Source organism: Nanorana parkeri, unplaced genomic scaffold, assembly GCF_000935625.1.
Source record: "Nanorana parkeri isolate BGI_ZX_2015 unplaced genomic scaffold, ASM93562v1 scaffold462, whole genome shotgun sequence".
Classification (NCBI taxonomy): Eukaryota; Metazoa; Chordata; class Amphibia; order Anura; family Dicroglossidae; genus Nanorana; species Nanorana parkeri.
The window spans coordinates 41,675-67,200 of record NW_017306730.1 but is presented as its reverse complement, the minus strand read 5'-3'; the positions used below and the strand labels follow the sequence as shown (position 1 = coordinate 67,200).

The following is a 25,526-nucleotide window of genomic DNA, read 5'->3' as shown; positions in this document are numbered from 1 at the left end:
CCCCACCCCCATCCATCCCTGCCTTTTCTATCCACCCTGAGGTGCTCACATTACATCATTAGATCAGTCCTTATTGTTTACACGGATCCCTGTACCTCCTAGTGATTTCACTGTATCCTGTTTGACTGATGTTATACTTGTAACAATTTCCTCTGGTGATACTTCTCTGTGCCTGTTTGAGTACCTGTTATGTCTAAATACTCAATAAAAATTATTGAAATTAAAAATGTTTTTACTTTTTTGTGTATCATTCATATGTAGATCTTCGAATCATCTCTGAATTCATGCTGACACTGTCCTTCCTTCTGGAGGAGGGCTACTTTTGTTCCCCATAGTCCATGTGTGTGTTATAAAGTAGCCACTGCTCCAAGCTCACTCCTGTGATGGATTACAATCTCACATTTGGTTTACTAATTTGTATTGAAATTGTAGTCCATCGCAGGAGTGAGCTTGGAGTGGTGGCTACTTTACACCATACAGAGTGTCGGCACCAATTCAGAGATGATTTGAGTATCTACTGCCGAGTGATAAACAAATAAGATACATTTTTGGTTAAGGTACTTGAATGCATTTTTAAGTTTTAACTCTTGAGATTAGTGTCACTTTAATGTTTACTGTTTTTCTGTTTATTGTACTGATTATTATTCTTAGGAACTTTGGAAAATCAGAGTGAGACAGGGAGCAGAGAAAGATCAGTGGTCAGTGTTAGTTGCTCTGTATGCACTGTGCAAAAATACTGTAGATATAGGGGTGCTTAGTGCACTGCAACACAAAAGGGTTTTTACTAGAGGAGCACATAGTGTGCCATAGTGACAAATTAAACAATACAAAGGAGGCCCCAGCACACTGTTAAGCTAGCCAGCAAAAAAACCCAGCTATGGGACATATGAAGCAATGCAAAGAGATTGGACTCAACTAGAGGCAGCTCTTTCTTCCTTAAAGGTACAGCAATCAACAATGGATAGGAACCCAGATAGTTTAGCGTTAGGGACCACACCTATTGCTTTGACGCTTCCACATTTGAAAATGTAGGCAAAAAGCCTTTGTTTATAGTTGAAACAGACCCCCTGTGTACTGTTTTGTTTATGGCCATGCCCACGTGCACCTTCCTCTTTTGCTAGTTTCAAATTCAAATAGACCAGAGTGCTTTTATCGTAGGATAGTTGTGGAGGAAAAAAATGGCACCCCATATATCTCAGTGGGAGGAAAAAATTGTTGCAGCATCGATGTCGATTGGAGCAACAAAAAAAATTGCGGGGGAAGTAAAACAACAAGCCACAGCATGGGTGCTGTCAGTGGGAGGAAAGAAGTGACCCAGCCTTTGGGGTGTCAATGGGAGAGAAATGCCCGTGTTGGGAAAGAGAGAAGAAGAGAATCGTACTGTTTACCTCCGTGAGAGGAAACGTGTATTATAACTTATACATGGTGACAGAGGTGCAGCAAGCCCCACCTTTCTGTAGGCAAGCCTTTCTTAAAAGTGCCAAGCAAGAAAACACAATTCTAAAATTCCAGGAGCCTATGGTGCAGAAGTTCTGCACAGCAAGCACCTGGAACTCTGAAATTGCTTTTTGCTACTTTGCACCTTGGTTGACAACCCTGGTTACCGCACATGCGTTGCAGCAAGGCAGCCTATTCATTTTGGCCCAAAGCTTTGGAGTATAATTCTTCTGTAGCCATAGAATCACATCCTTGATTTTTTTCTTTATAGTCAAGACTTTATCCCATAGAAGCCTTTATGTTTGACAGTAGTTGAAACAGCTAGAAGTTTTTTTTTTTTTTCTTTCTCAACAAATGATACAAGACAAATTCTCTGGGGGTCTGGGTTTCTGAAACATTCTGTGATCTTGGCTAAATACAGCATGATAGAAAACGCCTACAGTGTGCCATTAGCCTGTAATAAGTCCAGGTCAGGACGAGAGACAAATGATGACTTCCCAACAAGTACATCTTTTCTTATGTCGCTGGTATTGCCTATCTTTATAATAATAGAACTACCTAACATCTTAACTGACACGTAGGACAGGAAAGGATATACAGTCCATAATTTGAGTGTGTCGAGTGTTTCAGTACTTTGCACCTGCACATATATGAGCTTTGAGCACAAGCAATGAAAAACGATGGACAATGTGCCAGGACACTGTCACAGTCTCCGGGCCAGGTCACTAGAGCATGAGAGCTCCGGGACTTGCGGAGCGGGTTGGAGTCACAGAATGGAGGGGTATCTGGGATGTTGGCCACAGGGAGACTAGGAACGCAGAGTCTGTGTGTTATTGGGGACTTACTAGAGGAGCAAAATCTAACATAGGTCAGGTCTTCAACAGAGCCTCTAATAGTGAGGACGATTGGCTGCTGGACACCTTCCAGGTTGCGACTCTCTACTGTACCCATACAGACTCAGAGGCTAGTGGAAGCACCAGGGAACTGGATACAGAAACAGGTAGGGAAGAAACTTGAAACCAAGAGGAGGAAGATGGGAACAGAGGCACACAAGGAGCAAGAGAGAGGGACTCGTACAAAGGTAAAGGTGCAAACGCACAGCACAGGACTCAGAAGACAATAACACACAGGAAAGGTAAGTAGCTAGAGGTAAACTTAGGAGCACAAACGGTATAAAGTACAAAAGTAAGTAAGAGATGTGCACTGCACATGTGTACACAGAGAAGCAAGATAACAAGGTAAAGTACAAAAAGAAGGACAAAGAGATAAATGCCACCAGGAGGTGTGCAGACAAGGAAGTATATGAAGTGCAAGTAAACAAGATAAATGGTACAAGAAAGAATTCAACCACAGTTACAGGGTAAGAAATAAGCACAGAGGTAAATGGGGTGACTGCATAGCACAAGATAGATACACTGAAGGGTAAGTGACTGAACTAGAGTACGGAAGAGAAACGTAGGCTGAATTACAAGAAATAAAGTAAAAGGGAGGAAGCCGACACACAATAGGAGGTCTAAAGCAGTATACGAGGGTACAAACTGGAAATAGGCTAACAGGAACTCAGGGAACGAAGCAGGAGATAAAACCAAAGATCCAAAGATTCAAGATGAGCGAAGGGAAAGAAGATCATGGGGATTGCCAGAAAAACAAGAGGTACGAAACAAGACAAAAGACTTGTTGCTCGCACCCCAAGCAACAAGTAAGGTAGTGTTAAATAGGGAAGGAGGAATGCAGATTGGCTGACAGCTCAGCACCAGGAAGCAAGGGAAAATCCGGCACGGACTTCCAGATATTGTGACAGACATTAAAGTTTATCTAAACCCAAGAGCAAAACTTCAAAAGGGGTGGCTAGACTAGTTTTTTTTTCTGTATTTTTTTTTAATTTTTATTTGAGGATCCTGCCAGTAACATGCATCCTGTCTTCCTTGTCTCCATAACAAAGGGGGCAGTGTTCTGTAGTACACAGGAGAACTGGACAGGGTTGATAACACTGCTAGAAATTTTAGCACAACATAGAACATACAGGAAATTATGAGCTTATAGTATTTCTTGCAGGATCAACAGGTATTTGTCTTTACTTTTTGAAGACAAAATTTCGGTTGATGTGCACGTTTTGGGGAGATATATACATTTTGTTTTTTTATCGTTCCTTTTGCTCTGGCATACACTTTCACTGGCATCTAGTTCCTACACAACATATACTAAAAACACATTTGTGGTGCAGTTATGCAAGGAAGTCATTGGTTAGAGGGTCAGATAACAAGATTCTTGAGTACTTCATTAGGAACACAGGACTGTCAAATTCTGGGCTAGTTATTCTTAACAGTGCTTGAACTAGGTCTAAAATGTTGGAAAGCTGCAATCAAGCATTGCTGGGATGTTTTTACCTAGCAGTTTCTAGATTCAGGTTTCTGACTTTAGATGCAATATTTTATAAATTAAAGGAGAACTATGAGGTGAGTGCTTTTCACTCACCTCATAGTTCTAGGCGACCTGTGACAATTAGACTGTTACAGGTCGGCTCAGTAGATCGGGAGGTGAGCGAACACATACCGGGTTCGCTCACCTCTCGATCCTGTCACGGCTCTCTGCCGTGACAGGGGGAGGGGGCTGGATTCCCCTCTCCCCGCTCCGATCTGCCAGCGCTGACTGGCGGAACGGACGGGGGGGGGGTCGGGTACAGCTGGCTCTGCCTCTAGATAGGCAGAGCCAGCTGTCACTCACGCAGCTGGGCGGATCCCGTCGTCTAAGTCGGGATCCGCTCCGGCTGCGGCGTCTCAGTATACCGCAAGCTGTAGCTCGCAGTATACTGAGCTTAGGGTAACGGGAGGATGCTAGTTTGTGTCCTCCCGTTACCCTAAGGAGAACTATGGGGAAAAACACTGACCCCATAGTTCTCCTTTTTAAAGGACGTTATTTCCAAAAATAAGATTTCCTGCATAAACCGCTCTGCATTCAACATTGAAGATAACGGCACATCTCCTGCAAGTTAGTTGCCCTTTTTTTTGTGGCGTAGGTTAAATCTTTAAATCATCTAGGTTACATCGATTTAAGTCTCATGCCAGCATAACATTTTAATGATCGGCTTCTTCTGATATGTGTTCATAGTTAATCAGCCTACCATAAACCTCAAATGTACGCAGTGATATTGCTTTTCCCAAAAGTAAAAGTCACACTTGTACTCCTCTGGGTAGACCATCTTTTCTCAGAAAGCTTACCACATTAAAAAGCTCACACAGCAGAAGTGAATGGGAAAGCAAAAAAGGTGTATAAAACATGAGATGCTGGAAAAGGCTAGCCTCCCCCTTTTCTCACTCCTTTATGGCTCTGTCATTTCCAATCAGCCAAGAGCACTTGTGATCAGTATATCTGATAAACTTCACCGTGCTATTTTTTTTTTAATATCAGGATTCCCCAACCTATTCAGCCTCCGCACCACCTCGCTCTGCCTGTCTCTCTTCCTAACCTCTGCATTCGGCCCCTTTTTTCCGTCTCAAGTAGAATCTTGATAAGACAGAGATATTCGGTGTCACAAGCAGCTGTGTACAGCCCTGCCTCTGACTACAACTAATTTGTGCAGGAAAAAATTAAATCAGGAGGTAAATTATATCATGATTGCTCATTCCCCACAGAGTTGGGCATCATTCTGAAGAAAATATCTAATAATTGGTTTCAGCCCGTGTCAGACACATGCAATTCCCTTCTCTAATGGCTGTGTGAGGTAGCACCGGGCCTCGGGGGTCAGCAAAGCACTGGAAATAGCTGAGCACTAGACATAGCACTAGAGAGACGGAGCACATAGGAAATGAAGTGGCAATAAGTGTAATCCGTGGGGGAAATGCGCTTCACTTGGAGTTTAATATATCGCCTCCGTGTCTGGCAGAGAGCCACACAACAATTGTTTACCTTTCTGTCAGCATCTGCATCTGTTCTGTTTTGTAAACGGCACTTAACTCTCAGCCGGTAAACGCTGGAATCAATAACAACAGCGCAGGGAATTCTTTTCTTTTTATCATATTCCGGGGGAAAAAAAAAATCTGCTCGTTACAAACAATGTTTGCCTTAGATTAACAAGGAGCAGACATTAACGGGGTCAAAGGGATTTGGTTGGTAAGATTTTATGGCTTCAAAGACTCTCGGTAATTATATCGGTGCGATTTGAATGCATTTTGTAACCTTTCCAAATGAAACTGTTAAAAATTGGTAGCACACAGTAATGAAGATGATTTTTTATAATTATCTTAAGTACTGTGTATAGAAAACTGCTGGCACCTTCGGTAATAATTTAGCTCACAGTATTGCAGCTGGGATACTGAAATATTAAGACGGCCTTTTTTTATGGTTTTTGGGAAATTTGTGATTATACCACGCTATGCAGATTATTTGAAATATGGAAGCTGAAACGGGGGAAGGCAAAAAGATTGGCTCGCCACAGTGTGAGTCTGTTAGTTATTATCTCTTGTAGAATAGAAAAGTGTCATTAGATGGGAGATAGTATTTTGTGTAACCAGGCATATTCAGGATATACACTGTACAGATGAACGCTGTCACAGAGGATTGTTATAATAGTTATAGCATCACTTAAAACTTAATATCATTGAGAGCAAAGGAACACATTAATGTTAATGGGATTTGTGCACGTAACTCCCCATGCACTGCTTGGAAAATGTACCCTTTAATGTCTCGAAATTCAAAATAGGCCAGTTAAATTGCTTTTCTTTTATTAAACAGCCTCCTTTTCAATTGAAAGCCCAGTGAAGTTACAATTTTTCTGTAACATTTTATTGTTCGCAACTTGGCATTTATGGTTGTTTTTACTCGATTAATTAACCTTTATTTCTTTCTCCCCCTCTCCGCCCCACCCAAGCACATTTCGATGCACAATGGTGATTTCAGATTGTGCCAACATGCATATGAGGCAGAGAGCATTAGAAATGGCAGTGTTGGAGCGGGAGGATTCTTATACAGCTTAAATTAACCAGTTTGATTTCTGCTGTCACTGCATATCTTGTGGCGATCAGCTTCCACTAGAAGACCATTTTCCACTCGAATGCTGGGGTAATGCTTTGCAGCCCACTTCTGCTTTGAAAGGGTCAAACATATTATGTCATTAACACCTTATCTTCTGAGTGAACACTGAACTGAGAGTCTCGAAAAAGGGACCTTTTCTCCATGGAAACGTATATTCTTAATTCTTAATTGCACAAGAAAGCTGCACAGTGGTTAACTTGCCTTGAATTCAAAAGCTTAGAAATTGATACTGGCCTCAAATAATATGCATTTAACAATAGAGGATGTTGTAGCGTTATTTTCTATGCAGTGCCATATCATCATTTTCCTATTATTTTCCAAATTAATTGTCAGGATGACCTGAAGCCATTGTTATTTTAGCTTTGGCTTATAAAAGCAACCAAAAAAAGGTTTAAAAACCATTTTTATTTTGCATGCACCCTATTTTGTCGAGGGCCTTAAAGAAATGATTATGTGCTCAGAACTTGGAAAATTGTTAATAATTATGACTTTTAGAAATGTGAGTAAGTCTACACATGTTACATATTATTTAAATCTATGAAATATGCTTTTCATACAGAGGATGATGAACAGCCGAGCACAGTTAATTTTGTTACCTTGCAGGTTATAGGTCTAATCAGTCCATGACCGCATAGAGTTCGGGTTTTTTTTCTGAACGCTCCAAAATCTTGATTAGTCAATTAGGTTCTGTCTTATTTGGCACTAGTGCACTGATGTTTCTGTGGAATTGGACTTAAAACTTGGAAACTTAAATCTCTTCTACAATGTTTTCTTGATAAGCTAAAATAAAGTGTGTTGACTCCAATGTTGGAAAATTAGGAGCACTTAAACATTAAAGGAGGACTCCACATCTTGGGACAGTGGAAGGTAAGTATAAAGTGTTAATTACACTTACCTCCATATTGCAGTCCTTAACGATCCCAGATGTAAGTGTAATTAACACATTACCTTCCACTGTCCAGGGATTTCCCTTTTAACAATAATAAGTTTAAAGTGATCATTATTTTTGCATTGGTGGTAGTGGCATGCTTTGGCTGTTGACTGGTTTGCAAATGTAGTAGAGGTGAATATTGCACTAACATTCAACAGAACAAGGAGGAGGATGGAGTTATAGGAAAGGCAAACACGTGTGTACTTAATCTGAGAATAAAGCTATTGAAACGTGACAGCATACCAACCACATTTAAACCTGCACCACAAAATACCAGTTGTAAAAAGTATGATGAGCGGTTGGGGAAATTAAAAATGGCCTTAAAGTGTATTTCCATGTTTGCAATCAAATTTGAAAGAAAAAAACAGTGAGGTGAATCAATCAAAACTGGAGCAGATAAAATCTAGTGCAGCCATGCTTGGCAACCAATCAGCTTCTCTGTTTCATTTTCAAATCTTAACTGAACAAACTGAAGAGAGAAGATGATTGGTTGCCATGGGTAACTGCTCCAGATTTTGCCTGCTCCAGTTTTGATAAATTCCCTTCTGCGTGTTTGTTAGGTGTTTCTATTTACACAAAATGCCTAAGGAATTAAAAAGAAAATCCTACTGTAATCTTCGCTGTTCCTTTGTTAAAGGCCTTTGCTCAGATTTAAGGGACAAATTTAGGGACAGACTGAGCTTCCTCTCATTAACGTCCATGCTTCTACGTGTTTAACCCTTTGTTAGGACAGACAATGTTCAAATCTGTAGTTTACAAACCTCAGGCTTTGATTAAAAAAAAGTCCATCGGTCTTCCGTTACAGCTTATCTAGCTCTATTATCATCTGAATATCTGTGGGATCTTTTACAGGCCAACCAGGTATCCAGAAGCTAGTTGTGAAGCTTCAGCTTTCCTGGTTTTCAGCTGAAACATTTACAGTGCATATGTGTCCAGACTATGGAGATTAAAGCAGTAAAAGAGCGTTAAAACAAGCCATCTCTTACCTTTCTAGCTCCTTGTACTGTAAAGTAAGTTATTCACAAATATTTTACAAGATTAAAGCAAAGACAATAAGCACTCATTCACACCACACAGTGTGTATTATTGTGTGCATAATGCATGTGCACTGGTGTGCATTGTGAATGCATGCTGCCGTATGCTGCAATGCTTACTGTAGTGCTTGCTTTTTTATCCTTTTTTGCACATTATAATGTGTTTTTGTGCTCTGCACTGCAAAAAAATGCAGCATGTCTACATTTTTCCCAGCACACCAATGCAATGGTAAGGTGTAAACTGGGCACAGCAATAGCATATTCTTTAGTATTTTCTGTGTCCTTGTGTGGACCCTGCATTGATCAACGCAGATCAATATACTAGGTGTGATTGAGCATATTAAGTCTGGCTTCAGTCAGTTTCTAACAGCTTAGTATCACCTACTGTGTTTTTAAATTAGAAGATCGGCATTCTGATGCAATAGAAAGTAATAGGAAAAAAGCTAAGGTTCCATTGCCTCTGTTGTGAAGTTGAAGATGGACTTCTCAACAATGCCTATTGGTACAGAGGTAAATGATGATTTTTTGTTAAATTGCTTTTACTGCCCAGACTATGATCATTAAATTGTTCACATATTATTAAAAAGCAGTAAAAAGCTTTGAAACAATCCAAACCATCTCTTAACTCTATAGCTGCATGCAGCATGAAATAATGCATCCTCAAAGATTAAGAAGACCTTAAAGTTGGTTTTCAGTCAGTTTCTAACAGCTCAAAAACAGCTGCAGTGTGTTTACATTTAAAGGCCAGGCAGCCTGTCACGTTTCTGCTCTCCATAGTAAATATAGTGGAAAGATGCTGTGATTTCAGTGCCTTTTGTAAAATTTGAAGATTAATTTAGCCACAATGTCTACAAAGGTGAATGTGGGTTTGTTTTCCCCATGCAGGTGCTTTATCCAAACTCCCAAAACACAAACATGTTCACCTTTACAAACAAGATATTTCGATGTGTAAAGACACACAATTGGCAAATGCAGAGCAAAGTTATATAACTGGCCTTTTTTCCTGTGTATTCTGGAATAAGACATATTTATCGTATTCTGCGCTCCATAAGGCGCACCGGACCATAGGACGCAGGTGTTCTGCGACAACAGCTGCAGTTAGTGACAGCTGAGACACGTGGCTGTGATTACAGCGCCACCTGTCTCAGTGATCACACAGAGCAGACAAAGAACGGACGTTCTTCGTCTACTCTACGGTGAGCTTCTATGCCATGGTCACGGGTTCCCCGCAGGGGGACCCCGAAAACCACGGCGGGGGGACCCGGACACGATCACCGCTGCCGCTCGATTTAATACAAGTGATTTGATTAGATCACTTGTATTAAACGAGTGGCGGCCCCACACTGTACATTTAGCTCTGCTTGTCAGGAGCAGGGCTGAATGTACAAAAAAAATACTCGCCCAGCACCCGAAACTGCATGTCCCGGGCGTCGGGCGATAGGGATTCGCTCCATAAGATGCACAGACATTTTTGCCCCCCTTTTGGGTAGAAAAAAGTGCGTCTTATGGAGCGAAAAATGCGGTAAGTTTGTGCAAAATCTGCACCCCCACCCACCTCACTACATAGATGCATATTTGGAAACAAATATCAACTCTGCTCTGCTTTCAGGGCTTACCTTAAATTATGCCTCTTGATCCGATCATCTTCTTCTTTCCAGTAGTTTTCAGCAATCCCTCCAGCGCTGGTGCCGGTCTCTGATCCAACGCTGATTGCTGTGTCTCCTGTGTCCCACGGGGGCCGTGCATGTGCACTCTGCCAGGCTGCTTGCATTGATCTACCCTGTGTCTCTCCTCTTCTCCCGGCTGAAGATCTCTACTGCACATGCATCCACCTCATGAACCTTCATTGCCGCCCGAGAATCTTCAGATCTTCGGACGGGAGGGAGCGCAGAAACACAGTTAGATACTAACTATATGGTGACTTTTTTTTTTTATGTTTTTGCATACATCTACTGCTTTCTAGCAGTAGATATGTGCAAAAAACTAAGGTTTAATTCTACTTTAAAGTGACACTAAATTCACGAGTTAAATCTTAAAAATGCATTTAAGTACCCGATTAACACAAATTTTGCTTATTTGTGTATCACTCTGTAGATCCTCAAATCATCTCTGAATTGGTGCTGACACTGTTCTTCCTTCTGGAGGGTGGCTACTTTTGTTCCCCATGGTCCCTGAGTGTATGGTAAAGTAGCCACCACTCCAAGATCACTCCTGTGATGGACTATAATCTCAATACAAATTAGTTAACAATTGTTGTAAAGTAGCCACCATGCCAAGCTTGCTTAAATGCATTTTTATGATTTAACTCCTTGAGTTTGGTGTCTCTTTAAAGCTGAACTCTGCGCACTGTCATTTCTGCCAAAAGATTTGTAATTCTGATTAGGCAGTCTGGAGTTTTAATAGCCTACATCTACCATAGATGACTCTGTGTGTAACCCTTTATCAGTTGACTATCAACATTTTATGCACATGTCAGGAACTGAAAGTAAACCCTGCGTAGCACTGCTGAAAGCTGAGCAATGTAGAGGGGGACAGCGCAGAATCCAGGATCTGAATTTTTTGTCTACTTTCCAAGGGAGGGGTGGGGGACAAATAGGGAGGGTTTTGAAAAGAAAAAAAAAGTACAGCTGTCCTTAAAAATCTGTAAACATGTCCTTAAAAAATGTAAATATGTGGCAGCTTACCAGTCCTTAGATGGAGTAGCTACATTAGTTTAGTTTCTTTCCAATGCTGACCACTGTACTGTATCAATGGAGGAGCAGTGTTGTCACACTAGCACAGGACAAATAAACACCCCCCTCCTTTTCTCCATAACATAGAGCAGAAGGGTACTGTAATCCTCAGAGATACCTGGGAAAAATGCTGCAGATAAGAGTGCAGCACAGAAATGTATTAGCTGCCAAGATTTCCGGAAGGATCAACAGGTATGTTTTGCACTTATCAAACAGATATAGCAAAACACTTTTAATGATATACTTAACACACCTAAAGTTACCAAACAAGAGATGTTCATTGTTAGGGTTCACATACACCTTAATTTTTACACATTTAAAATGTGTTCTGATTAATATAAAAATTTGAAGCTGGTTGGTTTCTTCAGGGCAACTGGTAACTGTTTTCACTTAGGCACATTGTTCATTTTGGCACATTTTGGTATGGCAGAATGTGATGGTTACTTCAACAATAAGTGGAAAGCCATAGTGTATGTCAGCTTGTGCTGAAGATGAAAAAAAAAGGTAGATGAAATTCCAGTAGAAGAGTTTTCTTTTTGCCCTTTTCAACCTTACAATAATTTCTTGCAATGTTCTAGTTGTTGCTGTGACCATTGCAGTAAACCGAAGATGCCAGTATCGTGTAAATGTATTTTGTTGTATTACCGATCACAATACCTTCACTACAAATTATACAAAACACAGCCATGTACAAATCATTATAATTGTAAAGGTCCACGGAACAGACGACCCTGGAATTGTTTTTAACCCACGTAACCAGTTTGAGTTAAGAAACGGATGCTAAGATAGTATATGTTTTTAGAGGAAAAAATATATAAATTGCAAATACAGGGAAACAAATGAGGTCTTGTTAGTGCAGAACTGAAATCTAAGGAAAAGAAGATAACTAACGTATTGTGGGTCAAGCAAAGGTTCAACTTTCTAACAAGAAATTCTTTCCTCTTCCAAAAAAGTAATCAGACTTTGGAATTTGCTGCAAGATGAAGTAGTGTCTACAAATGTACTCAGAGAATTTAATCTTAAATTGGATTCCTTAAGGCACACAGAAGCCTTTTGATTATGCCTGTGTTTTCCATCAAAAATACAGTACCTGTACATGACCCATCTGATGCTGGAACTTGTCTTGTCAGCCACATTGGGTTTTTTTTTTCTTCCTAAATAAAACTTAATTTATAAAGCAAATTCTTCCCAGATGGTGATATAATTAAGCTTTACATATGTGGCACAAACATGTACCATTCCTTATTTGGTTGTAGTAATATACATTGAGTGGCCAGATTATTATGACCACCTGACGTTTGTAGGGAAATTAGCTATAATTAGCTAAGATTTCGCGCTGAAGTTGCTAGAGGGCCAGACCATTATAAATGGGGAAGCAGGTTGTTTACCACGACAGTAGAAGTGATTTTTTTCTGAAGATATGGGTAAACAACGTGATTTAACAGCCTTTGAACGTGGGATGATTTTTGGCGCTCGGAGCCGTGGAGCAAGTATTAGCAAAACAGCAGAATTTGTTAAATGTTCAAGAGCAGCTGTTGTTAAAGTGTTTAAAGACTGGACTGTCAGCCGAAAATCTGGGTCTGAACGTGCGAATTGTGGCCGTCAGCAACTAGTTAATGTTAGGGCAGAACGGAGAGTTGCAAGACTGGTACAAGACAACAGAAGGGCAACAGTGCAGTGTCAGATTCCTCGCATCACCTTTCAACATCTCGTGGAGTCACGAGGCGGCCCAACGAAGTCATCTCGTGGAGTCATCTCGTGGCCCAACAAAGTACTGATGGGGTGGTCAACTCAGTGTATTTCAGTAGGTGTTTTACACCTTATGACAAAAGTTGAAGAGCTCCAGGTTATTAGTGCTTACATTTTAAACTATGGCCTATACAAAATCCCACAGCAATTTTACTGAAATAACCCTGTATGGGGTCCACATGGCTCAGTCTCTGAAATGCAGAAAATTTAAAGCATGCCTTATGCCTGTAATGCTTCCTCTCTTTCTATGCATATCACTGCAATTCTAAAGCATGCCATATCAAATAACTCTGGCATCCCTCATTTCCTTATGTATTTGTACCTTCTCCCTTTACCACTAGATGGTGCTATGCATATGCAAAGTAAAAAGATCTGCAACATTAATAGAAAAAAGAAACCATATCCTAGAGATGATTAGCTTTAGAGAGTATACATCTTACTTAATTTATCTGACTAGACAGAAACTATGCCTTATACCTTTCACACTATATGAGGATCTAGCACGGGGTCTCCTGTCTGCCAGGCAAATGTTCGCCAGAACATATGGGTTTCACCCAGAGTGCCAGTTCCTCTACCAATCCAAAGACAGATCTTCTGATTGATACTGCCTTTAAATTTCTTAAACATTGAGCCATGTGTCACTTTGCATCACAAATGCTTTAATTCAGCTGAGCCCCCAGTTGCAGTACTTACCGGTTAGGATGTGTCTCCCACCAGTCTCTGGTGCTCTTGCCACCCCGCGTGACCCATGTCTTAGGGTTCTTCCAGAGAATCCTGTATCATCTTGTGTCCTCAGTGTGCCCCAGAGCATCCATTGTCCGTTGTTGACTCTCGTGATCCCTTGACTCCATTACATCCAGAGCAACCCCAGTTTATTATATTTATCTTAGTGCACCCCTATGACTTTAAGTGCACCAAGAGCATCTAGTAAACCTATTTCTCCCTTGTTTGCCCTGTGGCTCCAGGGGTCACTAGGGGTTATTTTAACTAGGGGGCACTAAGGGGTTATTTTTTTATTTACAGGGGCTTTGATACTTAGTATCTCTGAGGAGAATATAGTATTCTCCTTAGATATACTTTGTATCAGTTTGTACACAGTGAGTTGCTGCTGCCTTCGTGCCTGTCGCAGCTCTCTGATCATGCTGTTGAGGATCTGCCTCGGACCCCGAGGGACACAGCAACAGCAGTAACTCATTGAGTGCTGGTCCGTGAATGGACCAGCGCTCATTGTACTGCATCATGGGATTATCACATCACCGCTTGGGAAGGGGTTAAGTGAACTTACATATTTTGTTACACTGGATTGCAGTCTGATGATTTGTGAATTTATATAAAATTCGGTATTAATAACACAAAATAGGGGTTGAGTCACCCACCTGCTCCTTGTGTCTGCCTCTCTCCCACTCTCCTAGTTGGATTACTTGAATTTTTCAATTATATTACAGGACAAAGAATACAGGAGGTGCTTTAATTATGATTTATATTATAATTTTGTCTGCATTTTCTTCCTTTTTTTTATTAGCTGTTACCATAGAAGACAATCAGAGAAAATCTGGAGGCACAACTTTACAGCTAAATCAGCTGAAATTATTGTCCAGATTCATCAAACTCTTCCTGTGGCTTGAAGAGGAAGTAGAAAAATCAAGTTCTGAGATCCTCTTTCTTTCATGTTACCCAGAATTAAAGGGACATGTATCAGGTAAGATGGAAATGGTAATATGGTGATACCAGGGAGCATATTTTATTGTAGCTGTCTTGAGCAACATTATACTTTGGCTGGAGATGAGGTATCAAAATAATTGTTGGTATGGTCAAGCATCACACAGGACTTTTTCTGAAAAACATTTTATAAAAGATAACTGGTCTGTTAGTATAATAAACCAATCACATTTAGGCTGTCATTTTTCTTTTGCTGGCTATAAAATATATCTAGTTTGATCATTTGCTTTAGGCAAAAGCTCCAGTTTAATGTTCTATAGTTTTTGTATTCATTTTTGAATTTAGCAGTTAAGGTCACAGTGTTAATAACTGGTTCTGCTCATCTTGAATGAACTCCAGTATTCCCCAAATTGCATACATTTGGCAGGACATTGGACCCTCCCCTTAAAAGTAAAATATAGTGCATTTTTATTGAGCACATATTTTTGTAAGTATTGCAGCATTAACCTTGAAACTGAACTCCAGAATAAGCAAATATTGTCTAAATACAAGAGGCAAGAGTATTCTTACTTGAGCCTTGGTGTACTTTATGTATTTCTTCCAGATATGTGCAGTAATTCAGAGTGAAACTTTGCTTTTGTGTAAGAGCTTCCTGTATTAGGACAGTTCACTGCTACTCTTTCTCCTTGTGCAGGGTGACTGGTATGAGAATAAGTAAACCAATTTTTGGGCTTTGCTATGTAATGGTAATGTACCCCTGCAAAATAATTGGCAAAATTGTTCAAGTGTTTTTCACAAAAATAAAGTAAACCACCCAACACAAGGTTTAGATATCCTCTTTTGGGAAGCCTGTACATGCGTGAGCAGTAATGCTATATACTTTATTAAATGTGTGAATATATATAAAAAAGGGGTTAATACAACCACACTGTTACTGAGGTATGAGATGTACTAGAGATTTAAATAAGAGAGATGTACTAGATATTTAAATAAGGTAAATGTAAACCTGTTGGATTAGCATAAGAAATTCTCCTTCTAAATGCATTTTATAATAAATGAACCTCTGTGGCTCAATTTATAATTATTAAAGACAAACCTTAAAGTTATTCTACTTTGAAATATTACCTATTATTTATAGAGACATGAATACCGCTATAATTTATTAAACAGCAGCTTTTATATTGCTGCCAGATATAACACATCTATGGAGGAAAGATGACTGTGAGTATGCTTGGAGTTCCTCTTTATATTATGCCATCTTATGCTCACTGCAGCAGGTGTGTATGGTTTTTGCTCTTCCATCTAGTTACCTTAAATTGATTGGATTGAAGTGTATGCCCACCGCTTGATGCAGGTGTGAGGGGAATTTATAAGGGTAATGAGTTGATCATAGCATTAAGTACTTGATGAGGCTTATTCCCCTGAAATGTTGTGCAGTTTTAGATCCACGATGACAACATTAATTGGATGCTTTGAACTAACCAAGCTATTGAAGGAACACCTGGGTCACTGACCCTGCTGCTGACCTGATTTTCTTAATTTTCCATCCTTTCACCTCACTTCCTGCTTTGTTGCAAACTTGTCATGCAAATGGCACCTTATTAAACTTTAAAATGAACTCATCTAAGTCAGCAGCCTTAAATGTTTCCAGAGGGCAGAACACCATATAAGATATTTGGGCACTAACATTACTGCAGGTCCCTCTACTGGAAAATATGCAACAGGACTATAAGTCATGGCACATACTATCCATCACATGGTTTGGTCAGTGTAATTTGATAAAAAGTATGGTACTATCCAAGATACTCTTCCTGTTGCAAGCCCTTCCGATCTGACTGCCACATCAATTTTTCAGCCAATTCCAGTAGCTATTCACCTTCTTCATTTGGGCTCACAATTTTACCATAATATGTCAGCAGATTTTGACCTCACCCAAGCTTAGTGGAGCAATAGTTCTGCCAGAAATAAATTTTTACTACAAGGCCTCACATCTTGCTAGGGTGACTAACTGGTGTTGCAACCACTTACACAAAGTTTATAGAGGAATCTGCAAGCCCTGTTTGAGGACGTCCCTGACCTACCTCTCCCCTGCCCTCAAAGACCATGTCTGACTCCACGATTGGTTCTGTTCTAGAGGTTGGGAGGGGAGTATTTCGATCTGCCTCCATTCCCTTCTCCTCTTACCTCGATAAAAGGTGATCCTGATTTTCCCCCTGACCGGGAAAACAGACAGCTTTGATGTCTACTTGATGCCATTACATTTAGACTAATGGACGTTTATTCTGATAAACAATGGTTGTCTCAGAAGGCACGTTTAGAGTGCATCCACCTTTAGACTGCTGGAGTTCATGCCAGCTCAGACGCTTCCTCAATTTGATATTGTTCACCAACTTGTAATGATAGATGTGGGCCACAACTCTGCCACATACCTTCTACATATGATACATAATCCCATGTCTAAGTATAAGCTTCCCTGTCTATACACCTGCTCAGTGCAGCAAGGGCATTCTGCACCTCTGGCAACAACCTCAGGCTCCATTTGTATGGCTCTGGTTCTTGAAAATGAAAAAAGCTGTATCAAATAGAAGACCTGACTTCCATGATTCATAATACTGAGGAGATCCACATGGAAGCCTTGGCTTTACTTCAAGTACACAGATTCTTGCCTTCAGATGATGTCTCCCGATTCCTCATCTCCACCCTGAGACCCATCCTGGATATACTGAACCTGCCGGTTTGGTCGATATCCACACTGGTTTGTTCTGTTATGTGGCTTTGTTATTTAGATGCCATGGGGCGTTTCCTTTGCCCTTGTCCCTTTCTTTCATTCTCATTTCCTATTTCTCAAATATGACCCTCTATGTGTTATTCTGCCTGGGGTTTTCTTTCCTTCCATCTTTTCTTCTTCGCTGCTCCCCTCTTCTACTGGCCATCTGGCCCCTTCCATGCTTACCTATTCCGTGCTTGCTTCTATCCTTAATCTCTATTTCTCCTCTTTTATTTTTGCTGATTTAATTTAAAAGTATTGGCATTTCCAGTGCTACTGCATTTTTATCTTGATCTCACTCTGTTTAGACCTTTTGGTTACTAATATGGAGGTAGCTCACCCTTTAATGTAACTTTGTGTCATGAAGATGTTTGCAGACGGTGGTTGTTTTCTTTTTTTTATAAATTCTTTATTTTCAAAACAGCACATATAAGATACAATCAGAAGCATAAAAGTATAGGGATAAATCGTAGCAAACAATCCACAGAATGGCATCCGCCAGGGCCACCGCCCCCAAGGGGGTCTAGACATAAATCAACATTGCGCTATTCAGCATCTATAAGAAAGCATGGTAATCCGTCATCGGTGGGTCTCCCTGTCGCTGTGCCATATAAGCAAAGAGGTATCATTGTGGTTTGAAAGCGTAGAAGCACATATCTGGAGTCAATTGAGGAAACCGGTGTGGCCATCTGTGCCATTCACCAGTTTCCCAAGGTTTACAGGGGAAAACAGAAGGGAGAATTCTAGGGAGGGAAAGGACGGGATAGGTCTAGGGCGAATACGAAAGACCAGGTAGAGTCGGAAGGAGAAGGGATGAGGCTCAAATATTCCAGGGAGGACGAGAACTCGTCCCACTCAAACCATGTGTAGCGAAATCGAGTCCCCGTTCCCTTTAGGGAGCTGGTGAGGTCCTCCATCTGCCTGATGTCATTGATCTTGCCGAGCCATAGCTTAATAGTGGGAGGAGAGACCTGTTTCCACAAGGCCGGGATACAAGCTCTGGCCGCATTGATGAGGTGGACCACCAAGGACCGTTTGTAGCTCCGCCCCGAGCCGGCGGCCAGGTGAAGTAAAAAAAATGAAGGGACCTTGGGGACGTTGGCGATCGAGAACTTCTGAGTAATGGCGTGGACCTTGGACCAAAACTCCTGGAGTGATGGACAGGCCCAAAAAATTTGGAACATGCCCGCAGGGGAGGAACCGCATCTCCAACAGCAATCACTGGAGTCAGGGAATATTTTGTGCAGCCTACTGGGCGTACGGTACCATCGAGTAAGTATTTTATACCCTGATTCCTGATAGCGATTACTGATAGAGGACTTCAAGGATAGTTGTAAGATTCTCGAGGTGTCTTCAGGAGAGAAGGTAAGTCCCAGATCTCTCTCCCATGCTGCCATAAACGGCAAAGGGAGATTACAGTCCGGTGCTAGGAGTAACTGATAGCATAGTGAGAGGGCTCTAGGTAGGTGTCCTTGGGAGGTGCATTCCTGCTCGAAAGCTGTGAGAGCGTGTGTCATCAATCCGGGGCGCGGGAGAGAGGCGAAGAAGTGGGTAAGTTGAAAATGGCGCCAGAAAACCAGCGGAGCCAAGATGGGGTCCCTGTCCATGTCAGAACATGTCGGCCAGCCCGGTCCCTGAATGAAATGAAGTTCCCTAAACTTTTCCTTAAGACCCAGTTGTACAAACCTTGGGTCCTGTAGCCCAGGGGAAAACTCGGGGTTCCCAATCACCGGGAGAAGCGGGGATGGGGAGGGGGAGATCAGTCTAGAGTCAAAGATCTTCTTGGCGATCTTCCAAGTTGGACCCAATGTGGGGTGTGAACGTAGCACCTGCGAGATCCTAGGGCACCACGGGAGCGTTTTGAGGGGTAGCTGCGAAAAAGACTGCTCCAAGGAAACCCAAGGTTTCAGCTTCTCGTGGCGGCACCAGTCCAAAATCCGCGTTAGATGGGCCGCCATATGGTAGAAGTTAAGGTCGGGTAGGGCCAGCCCCCCCGACCGTTTGGGACGTCGGAGAATAGAATGGCGGATCCTAACAGACTTCGACCCCCCACACAAATCTCGTGATCAGGGACTGAACTGACACGAAGAACCCCTTTGGAATTGAGACGGGCAACGCCTGGATCGGATATAACAGTCTCGGGAGTACATTTTGTTTGATGACATTAACTCTGCCTGTCCAAGAAAAGGCCAAACGAGACCATCCCGATATATCCTCTTTGATCTTCTACAACAGTGGTACAAAATTGAGAGAGTAGGTATCATCCAGTTTCCGCGGAAGCTGGACTCCTAGGTATTTCAGGGAGGAAGTAGACCATGCAAATGTAAAGTTGCGCTGCAGTCTTTGCGCCCTATGGCTAGGCAGGGTGAGGTTCAGGGCCTCTGATTTCTGGGCGTTAATATGGAAGTTTGAAAGATCCCTGTATTTGGAGAATTCTCTAATTAAGTTTGGGATGGACACCTCTGGGTAGGTCAGGAAAAAGAGCAGATCATCTGCGTAAGCGGCCACTTTATGGGTTCGGCCCCCGGCTACTAGGCCTCCTATATCAGGGTTGGCCCTGATCGAGTGAAGCAAGGGTTCTAGGGTGAGTACAAAGATTAGCGGGGATAGTGGGCATCCCTGCCGGGTACCGTTAGAGATGGAAAAAACCTGCAATAGTGACCCATTCAATTGGACCCTGGCTGTTGGCGTGGAGTAAAGGGACATCACCCACGAAAGCATATGCGGTCCTAGGCCCACATGTTCTAGGGTGTGTTTCATGAAAGACCAATCGACCCTGTCGAAGGCCTTCTCCGCATCCGTAGATAGCAAGAGGGCGGGGGTGGCCTTCGACATGGCCGAGTGGATTAGGTTCAGGGCTCTGGTGGTGTTGTCCCTGGCCTCTCTTGTGGGGATGAAACCGGCATAATCAGGGTGGATTAGTGCCGTAACGTATGGCAGAAGCCGCATAGAGAGTATTTTAGCGAATAGTTTGGTGTCCACATTCAATAAGGAGATAGGACGATAGCTCGGGCAAACCTTCGGGTCTTTTCCCGGTTTCGGGAGCACCGTCATGTGCGCAGAGAGCGAGTCTCGTGGCAGAACCCCCGTGTCTCTCACCGAGTTAAGGGCTCGCACAAAGTGGGGGGCGAGGATGGAGGCATATTGCTTATAATAAAGCAGGGTGAATCCATCCGGGCCCGGGGGCTTTCCCGAGTTAGTCAGCTTTATAGCCTCCGTGAGTTCCAGGTCCGTTATCGGATTCTCTAGGAGCTCAATCACTTCGGGGGGAAACGAAGGGAGCGCCGACGAGACCAGGTACGACTTGATCCGGGACGAATGTAACTCTGCCGTTCTGGTCGGCCCTGGATGCGGAATATTGTAGAGGGAGGAATAGTAGGAGCGGAAGTTATCTGCCATCTCTGATGAAAGATGGAGAAGGGCACCCGAGGGCGATTTCATTGCAGCCACAAAGGTCTTAGACCTCTGCTGCCGTAGGGCATGGGCCATAGATCTACTGCATTGGTTACTAAATTCGTAGAAATGACGCCTGCATTTAACCAGCATTGCCTTAGCTCTTTGGGTACATAAGGAGTGCAGCGAGTCTCTACACACAGTCAGCTTTGCCATCAGTGACTGGTCTGGGCTCCGTTTGTGTTTGGTTTCGAGAAGATGGATTTCCGTCAAGAGAGAGTCAATCTGCTGCTGGCGTTGGCGTTTGACTCTGGACCCCAGCTTAATCAGGGAACCCCTAATGTAGGCCTTGTGTGCTTCCCAAATCGAGTAAGGGGAACATTCAGGGGTCTGATTTAGGGAAAAGTAGGTGCGCAGATCATCCGCGATTTCCCCCTCAAGAGTCGGGCCCTGAATTAGGGCCTCGTTCAATCTCCAACGCCATGGTCCGGTTCCTGTCGTGCCCACATCAAGCTGGATCTGTACAGAGGCATGGTCAGAAAGGGTAATGTTGCCTATCGCTGTCCCAGAAACCAGGGAGAGGGCGGAATGGTGGACTAGGAAGTAGTCAATTCGACTATAAGTCTGCTTGGCCGAGGAGAAGAACGAGTAGTCACGTCCCTGGGGGTGGTGGACCCTCCATACGTCGGAGAGCTGGTGAGAGTGAAGGCACCTCTTAAGCCGACGCCGCGCCGCACTTGACTGGCGCGAGGTAGGCCTGGAGGAGTCCACCTCCGGGTCCAGTAAGAGATTGAAGTCCCCCCCTATCACTAGAATCCCCTCCTTGAAGTCGTCTATCAGGGTCAGTACCTTCTCAAGGAATGTTATCTGTGCTTGATTGGGAAAATACACATTGATGAGGGTGACCAGCTGCGCTTCTATCTTACCCTTCACCATTAACAGACGGCCTTCCTCCCCTGCTTGCATGTCCACGGCAGTCCTCTGGCAAGTACGATCGAGACCCCCCTAGATCTCTTATCAGGAGAGAAGCTATGGTACGCCGACAGGTATCTGCGGTCTCTGAGCAATGGAGCGTGGCCTAAGCGGAAATGGGTCTCTTGTAAGAAGCCAATATGAGCTTGCTGCCTATGCAGGTCGTGCAGCACCATGGCCCGTTTCTCGGGGATGTTCAGACCCCTCACATTGTGAGAGATAAGGCGGAACGGAGGCATCCCTAGGCTGGGTCTGCAGAGGTCTGGGAACCCCTTCAGAGAGGGGCAAGAAAGGGGAGGGGGAAAGGACGAGTATGAAAAGTAAGAAGTAGTGGGGTGGGCGGAGAAGGGAGGAGTGGGGAGGGGAGGTAAGAGGGGGAGAGGGAAAGGAAGGTGGGTAGAAGGTAGGGACCAAGAGAGGAGAAGTGGATATAGGGCGGAGGGAGATGGGGAAGGAAAGGAATAGAACAGAAAACACTAATGGGAACCGAACTTCAGAGAAAAAACTCCCAAGCCGTACCAGACGGATCCTTTGGGGTGAACACTATTTGGGGGAAAGTGTCAAGACAGGCGTCCAGAGGCACACCCGTAGAGGCTGTTAGTATGTAGCGTCATCATGCTTGCACAGTTATAGCGGTGGGGATCCCACAGTACCTCTCTGCAAAGGCCATGTGAATAGAAGCAAACATGGAGGGCAGACGGAGTCTCCACTCGAGTACCCCCATGTGTGGCACAGAAAGGTCTTGTGAAAAAGCAATATGAACCTTGAGGCACATAGTTGAGAGAGGGGACCGCCGAGCGTCCACGGGAGGGCCACCACCCGGCCGACAAGCCTATCGGCCGGGTGGCAGACCCCCCGCGAACCCCCCAGGACATCAAGAGCAACAACAATATATTAATTTCCAGGTGACTCCCGCTCGGCGGCGCAATAATAGCACCCAGCGCAAGTCTACACTGGTCAGGCGGTTAATCAACATTAAGCAGTAAGATGAACATGTATAGTGACCGGCAACCATGGAGGAACTAAACGAAACTGCATAAACTAGAAACAGTCATAACAGGGTCAAACAGGGTACACCTTACAAGGAACTCCCTCCCCAGGCACCGTCGATACATCTCGGTGACCCCCACCGATATCAGAATAGATGTGGGGTGTTCCTGAAGAAAGTTCCTGGAGACATCCAACCGGTAAGGTCCCCGAGGCCACTTCAAGTCCTGGAGGCGATGCTGCACTGCAAGGGTGTCCCGAGATTCCGAACGTCAATAACCCTAACCGGATAATAGAGTCTCGAAGGCATGTCAGGTTTCTGCAGAAGAGGGAAGATCCACATCTCTTCGTGCCCGGGCCGGGACAGGTTGCGATGATCGGGATCTCGAGCGGGACAGACGCTGGGGCCGAGGCAGAGGCCGGACCACTTCCGAGAGGTAAGAGAGCCAGTCACCCGGCGGGGATAACTCCACGTTCAAGAAATCACTGAGGCCCGGGACATCCATAGGGCATCGAAGTAGGTAGGAGGCCTCCCCCTTGCGGACTATCAGTTGGAATGGGTACCCCCAACGATATGTGGCTCCCGCCTGGAGAATCTGATTGAGGAGCGGGCGAAGTAGGGCTCTGCGTCTGAGGGTATTGCGGGAGAGATCTGGGAGTATTTGGATCTGTGCCCCGTCAAAGTCCACCGGCCGTTTTACCCACGCCGCTCGGAGGATGGCCTCCTTCATGGTGAAAAAGTGAACGCGGCATATTACATCGCGTGGGCGTGGAGAGTTCGGGTTACGGGCTCCCGCTGCTCGGTGGACCCGATCCAGGATTACCTCTGCAGGGGCCGTGTCCCCAATGAGAGATGAGCATAGGGCCTTAACCGTTGCTTGCAGATTGGGGGCTTCTGTGGCCTCTGGGATGCCTCGTATGCGGAGGTTATTTCGTCGTCCCCTATCCTCCATGTCCTCCATGTCCTCCATATGAAGCTGCATTGCGGCAAAACGCTGGTCCGATTGCGTGGCCGCGTGTTCGATGGCAGTAAGCCTGGAATCCAGTGAGGAACATGCGGATGTCGCTTCGACTACCTCCGCGGCGAGGCTCCGAACCTCCCGCTTAACCTCGCGCAGGTCCCTGCGTAGTGCCGTCTCAACCCGGGTCACTAGGGCTTCGAAATCCCGTTTGGTGGGTAGGTATTTCAAAAGTGCCCGCATACCTTCAGGAACATCAGGCGGGAAGTCATTGCCTGAGTCTCGGTCTGTGTCCCGGTCTAAATCAAAGAGCTTAGTGGATTCCGCCGGCGAGGTGCTGCGAGCCGGGGATGCACGTCTACGAGACCTGCGGGGAGACACAGGAGCAGAGGCCGTAGGCGCCATCTTGGCGCTACTGCGGGTCGTAGAGGCCGAGGCCCGGGGAGTAAAGAAGTGTTGGATGGGATCGTCTTGGGTCAGTCGCTTTTTACCTCCATCCTTGCCCCGTTTAGCCATGACGATTGCGGGATCCACACGATTTGAAAAGTCCTTGATATAGTGCAAAACGTGGTCGGGTGTCTCGGAGCTCTCTCAATGTGCTCCTCACGCCGCCATGTCCAGGACACGCCCCTCGTGGTTGTTTTCTTGATGTGAATCTGAAATTCAGAGTGCCTGCGAATGGCTAATCTACAAATTTCTTCATTTAAAACAATAACCAAAATATAGATGTACATAACAGAATAGAATATACACCAAGCATTTAAAAATGGGAGAATTATAACAAAATGACTTTATGGTAGCAAAAATGGCACAAGATATACTTACTGCAAAACTATACTTTACTCCGCAAACCCCCCAAACCACCCCCCTTCCTCAGACACTAGTAGATATTGAAATGAAAGTGATTATTTAAACAAAAGTTACATTTTAATTATACCTTATAGCCTTCCATCTTTGTAAGGATTTTTAGATATTAGATGCCAATATTGCCAAATTAATGAATACATCAAAGTAGGGTAAACAGAAATAATATATTGCAATTAAAGAAGGAATTGGTTAATAATCTAAGAATTTTAGTAATCATAGATTTATAGGTAAGAATCCATTCTGTAATAATTTCTTCAGGGATTACTTGTAATATTTGAAATGTTATGTCCACACTATGTAGGGAAGACATATTTTTTAGCTTTATCTGTACATGTTTTTATCAGTTTAGATAAAACATCCTATTTTTTTTTTTTTTAAGTCGAACCTGCTTTTCCTAATCTTATTCAAGTGAAAGGAATTGTTATATAATAGAAGGATTTTTTCAAGAGATACCATAGGCTAGGCAGAGGCAGCCTTGCTCCTTTTGCCCTTTTATCGGTGGTAACATTTTCCTATTGTAAAAAGTCATCACAAATGAAAAGAGAATATAGCATCACGGCAGTCATATTGCCTGTTTAGAGCTTGCAGTGTTCTTTAAAAACTTAATAAAGGTCTCTACTGAGGTTGGATTAAAAGAACCTGTTAAGAAGGCAATTGCTTCCCATGAGATAACCTCTAATGATAAGAAAAAGGGGAAAAAGTGTTATTGCCGCTTTCACATTGTTAAGACAGAAAGGTCTCTGTATCTTTGTCCTACAAATGAATTTTGAGAATAATCTTATACTGCTTGAAGAGATAAAAATCCAGGTACTTCTTGCCTGCCAGCATCTGAAATTTCCACTAAGGATTTGATAAGGGATTAGAAGTTTTCTATTTGTGCGAGCTGCCATAGTGGGAGACAGATGTGATCAGACGTCGGTCGGAAGGTGCTGTAAAGACACGTGATCTCTCAATCACAGGCAACATATTTTTTGCAATAATTTTATTACTATGGAAATTTGCTAAGTC

The 25,526-nt window shown here is 43.4% G+C and overlaps 1 protein-coding gene across 1 annotated transcript in view; it reads left to right on the top strand.

Annotated features, from left to right (window-relative positions):
• KIAA0825 (KIAA0825 ortholog) overlaps positions 1 to 15,200 on the top strand; it is a 64,619-nt gene extending 49,419 nt beyond the window's left edge. The window contains exons 6-7 of the mRNA XM_018560518.1: positions 14,437 to 14,613; positions 15,178 to 15,200. Coding sequence (XP_018416020.1) covers positions 14,437 to 14,613; positions 15,178 to 15,200 — 200 coding nt within the window. The remainder of the gene's footprint in view (positions 1 to 14,436; positions 14,614 to 15,177) is intronic.
• The last annotated feature ends 10,326 nt before the right edge of the window (positions 15,201 to 25,526 follow it).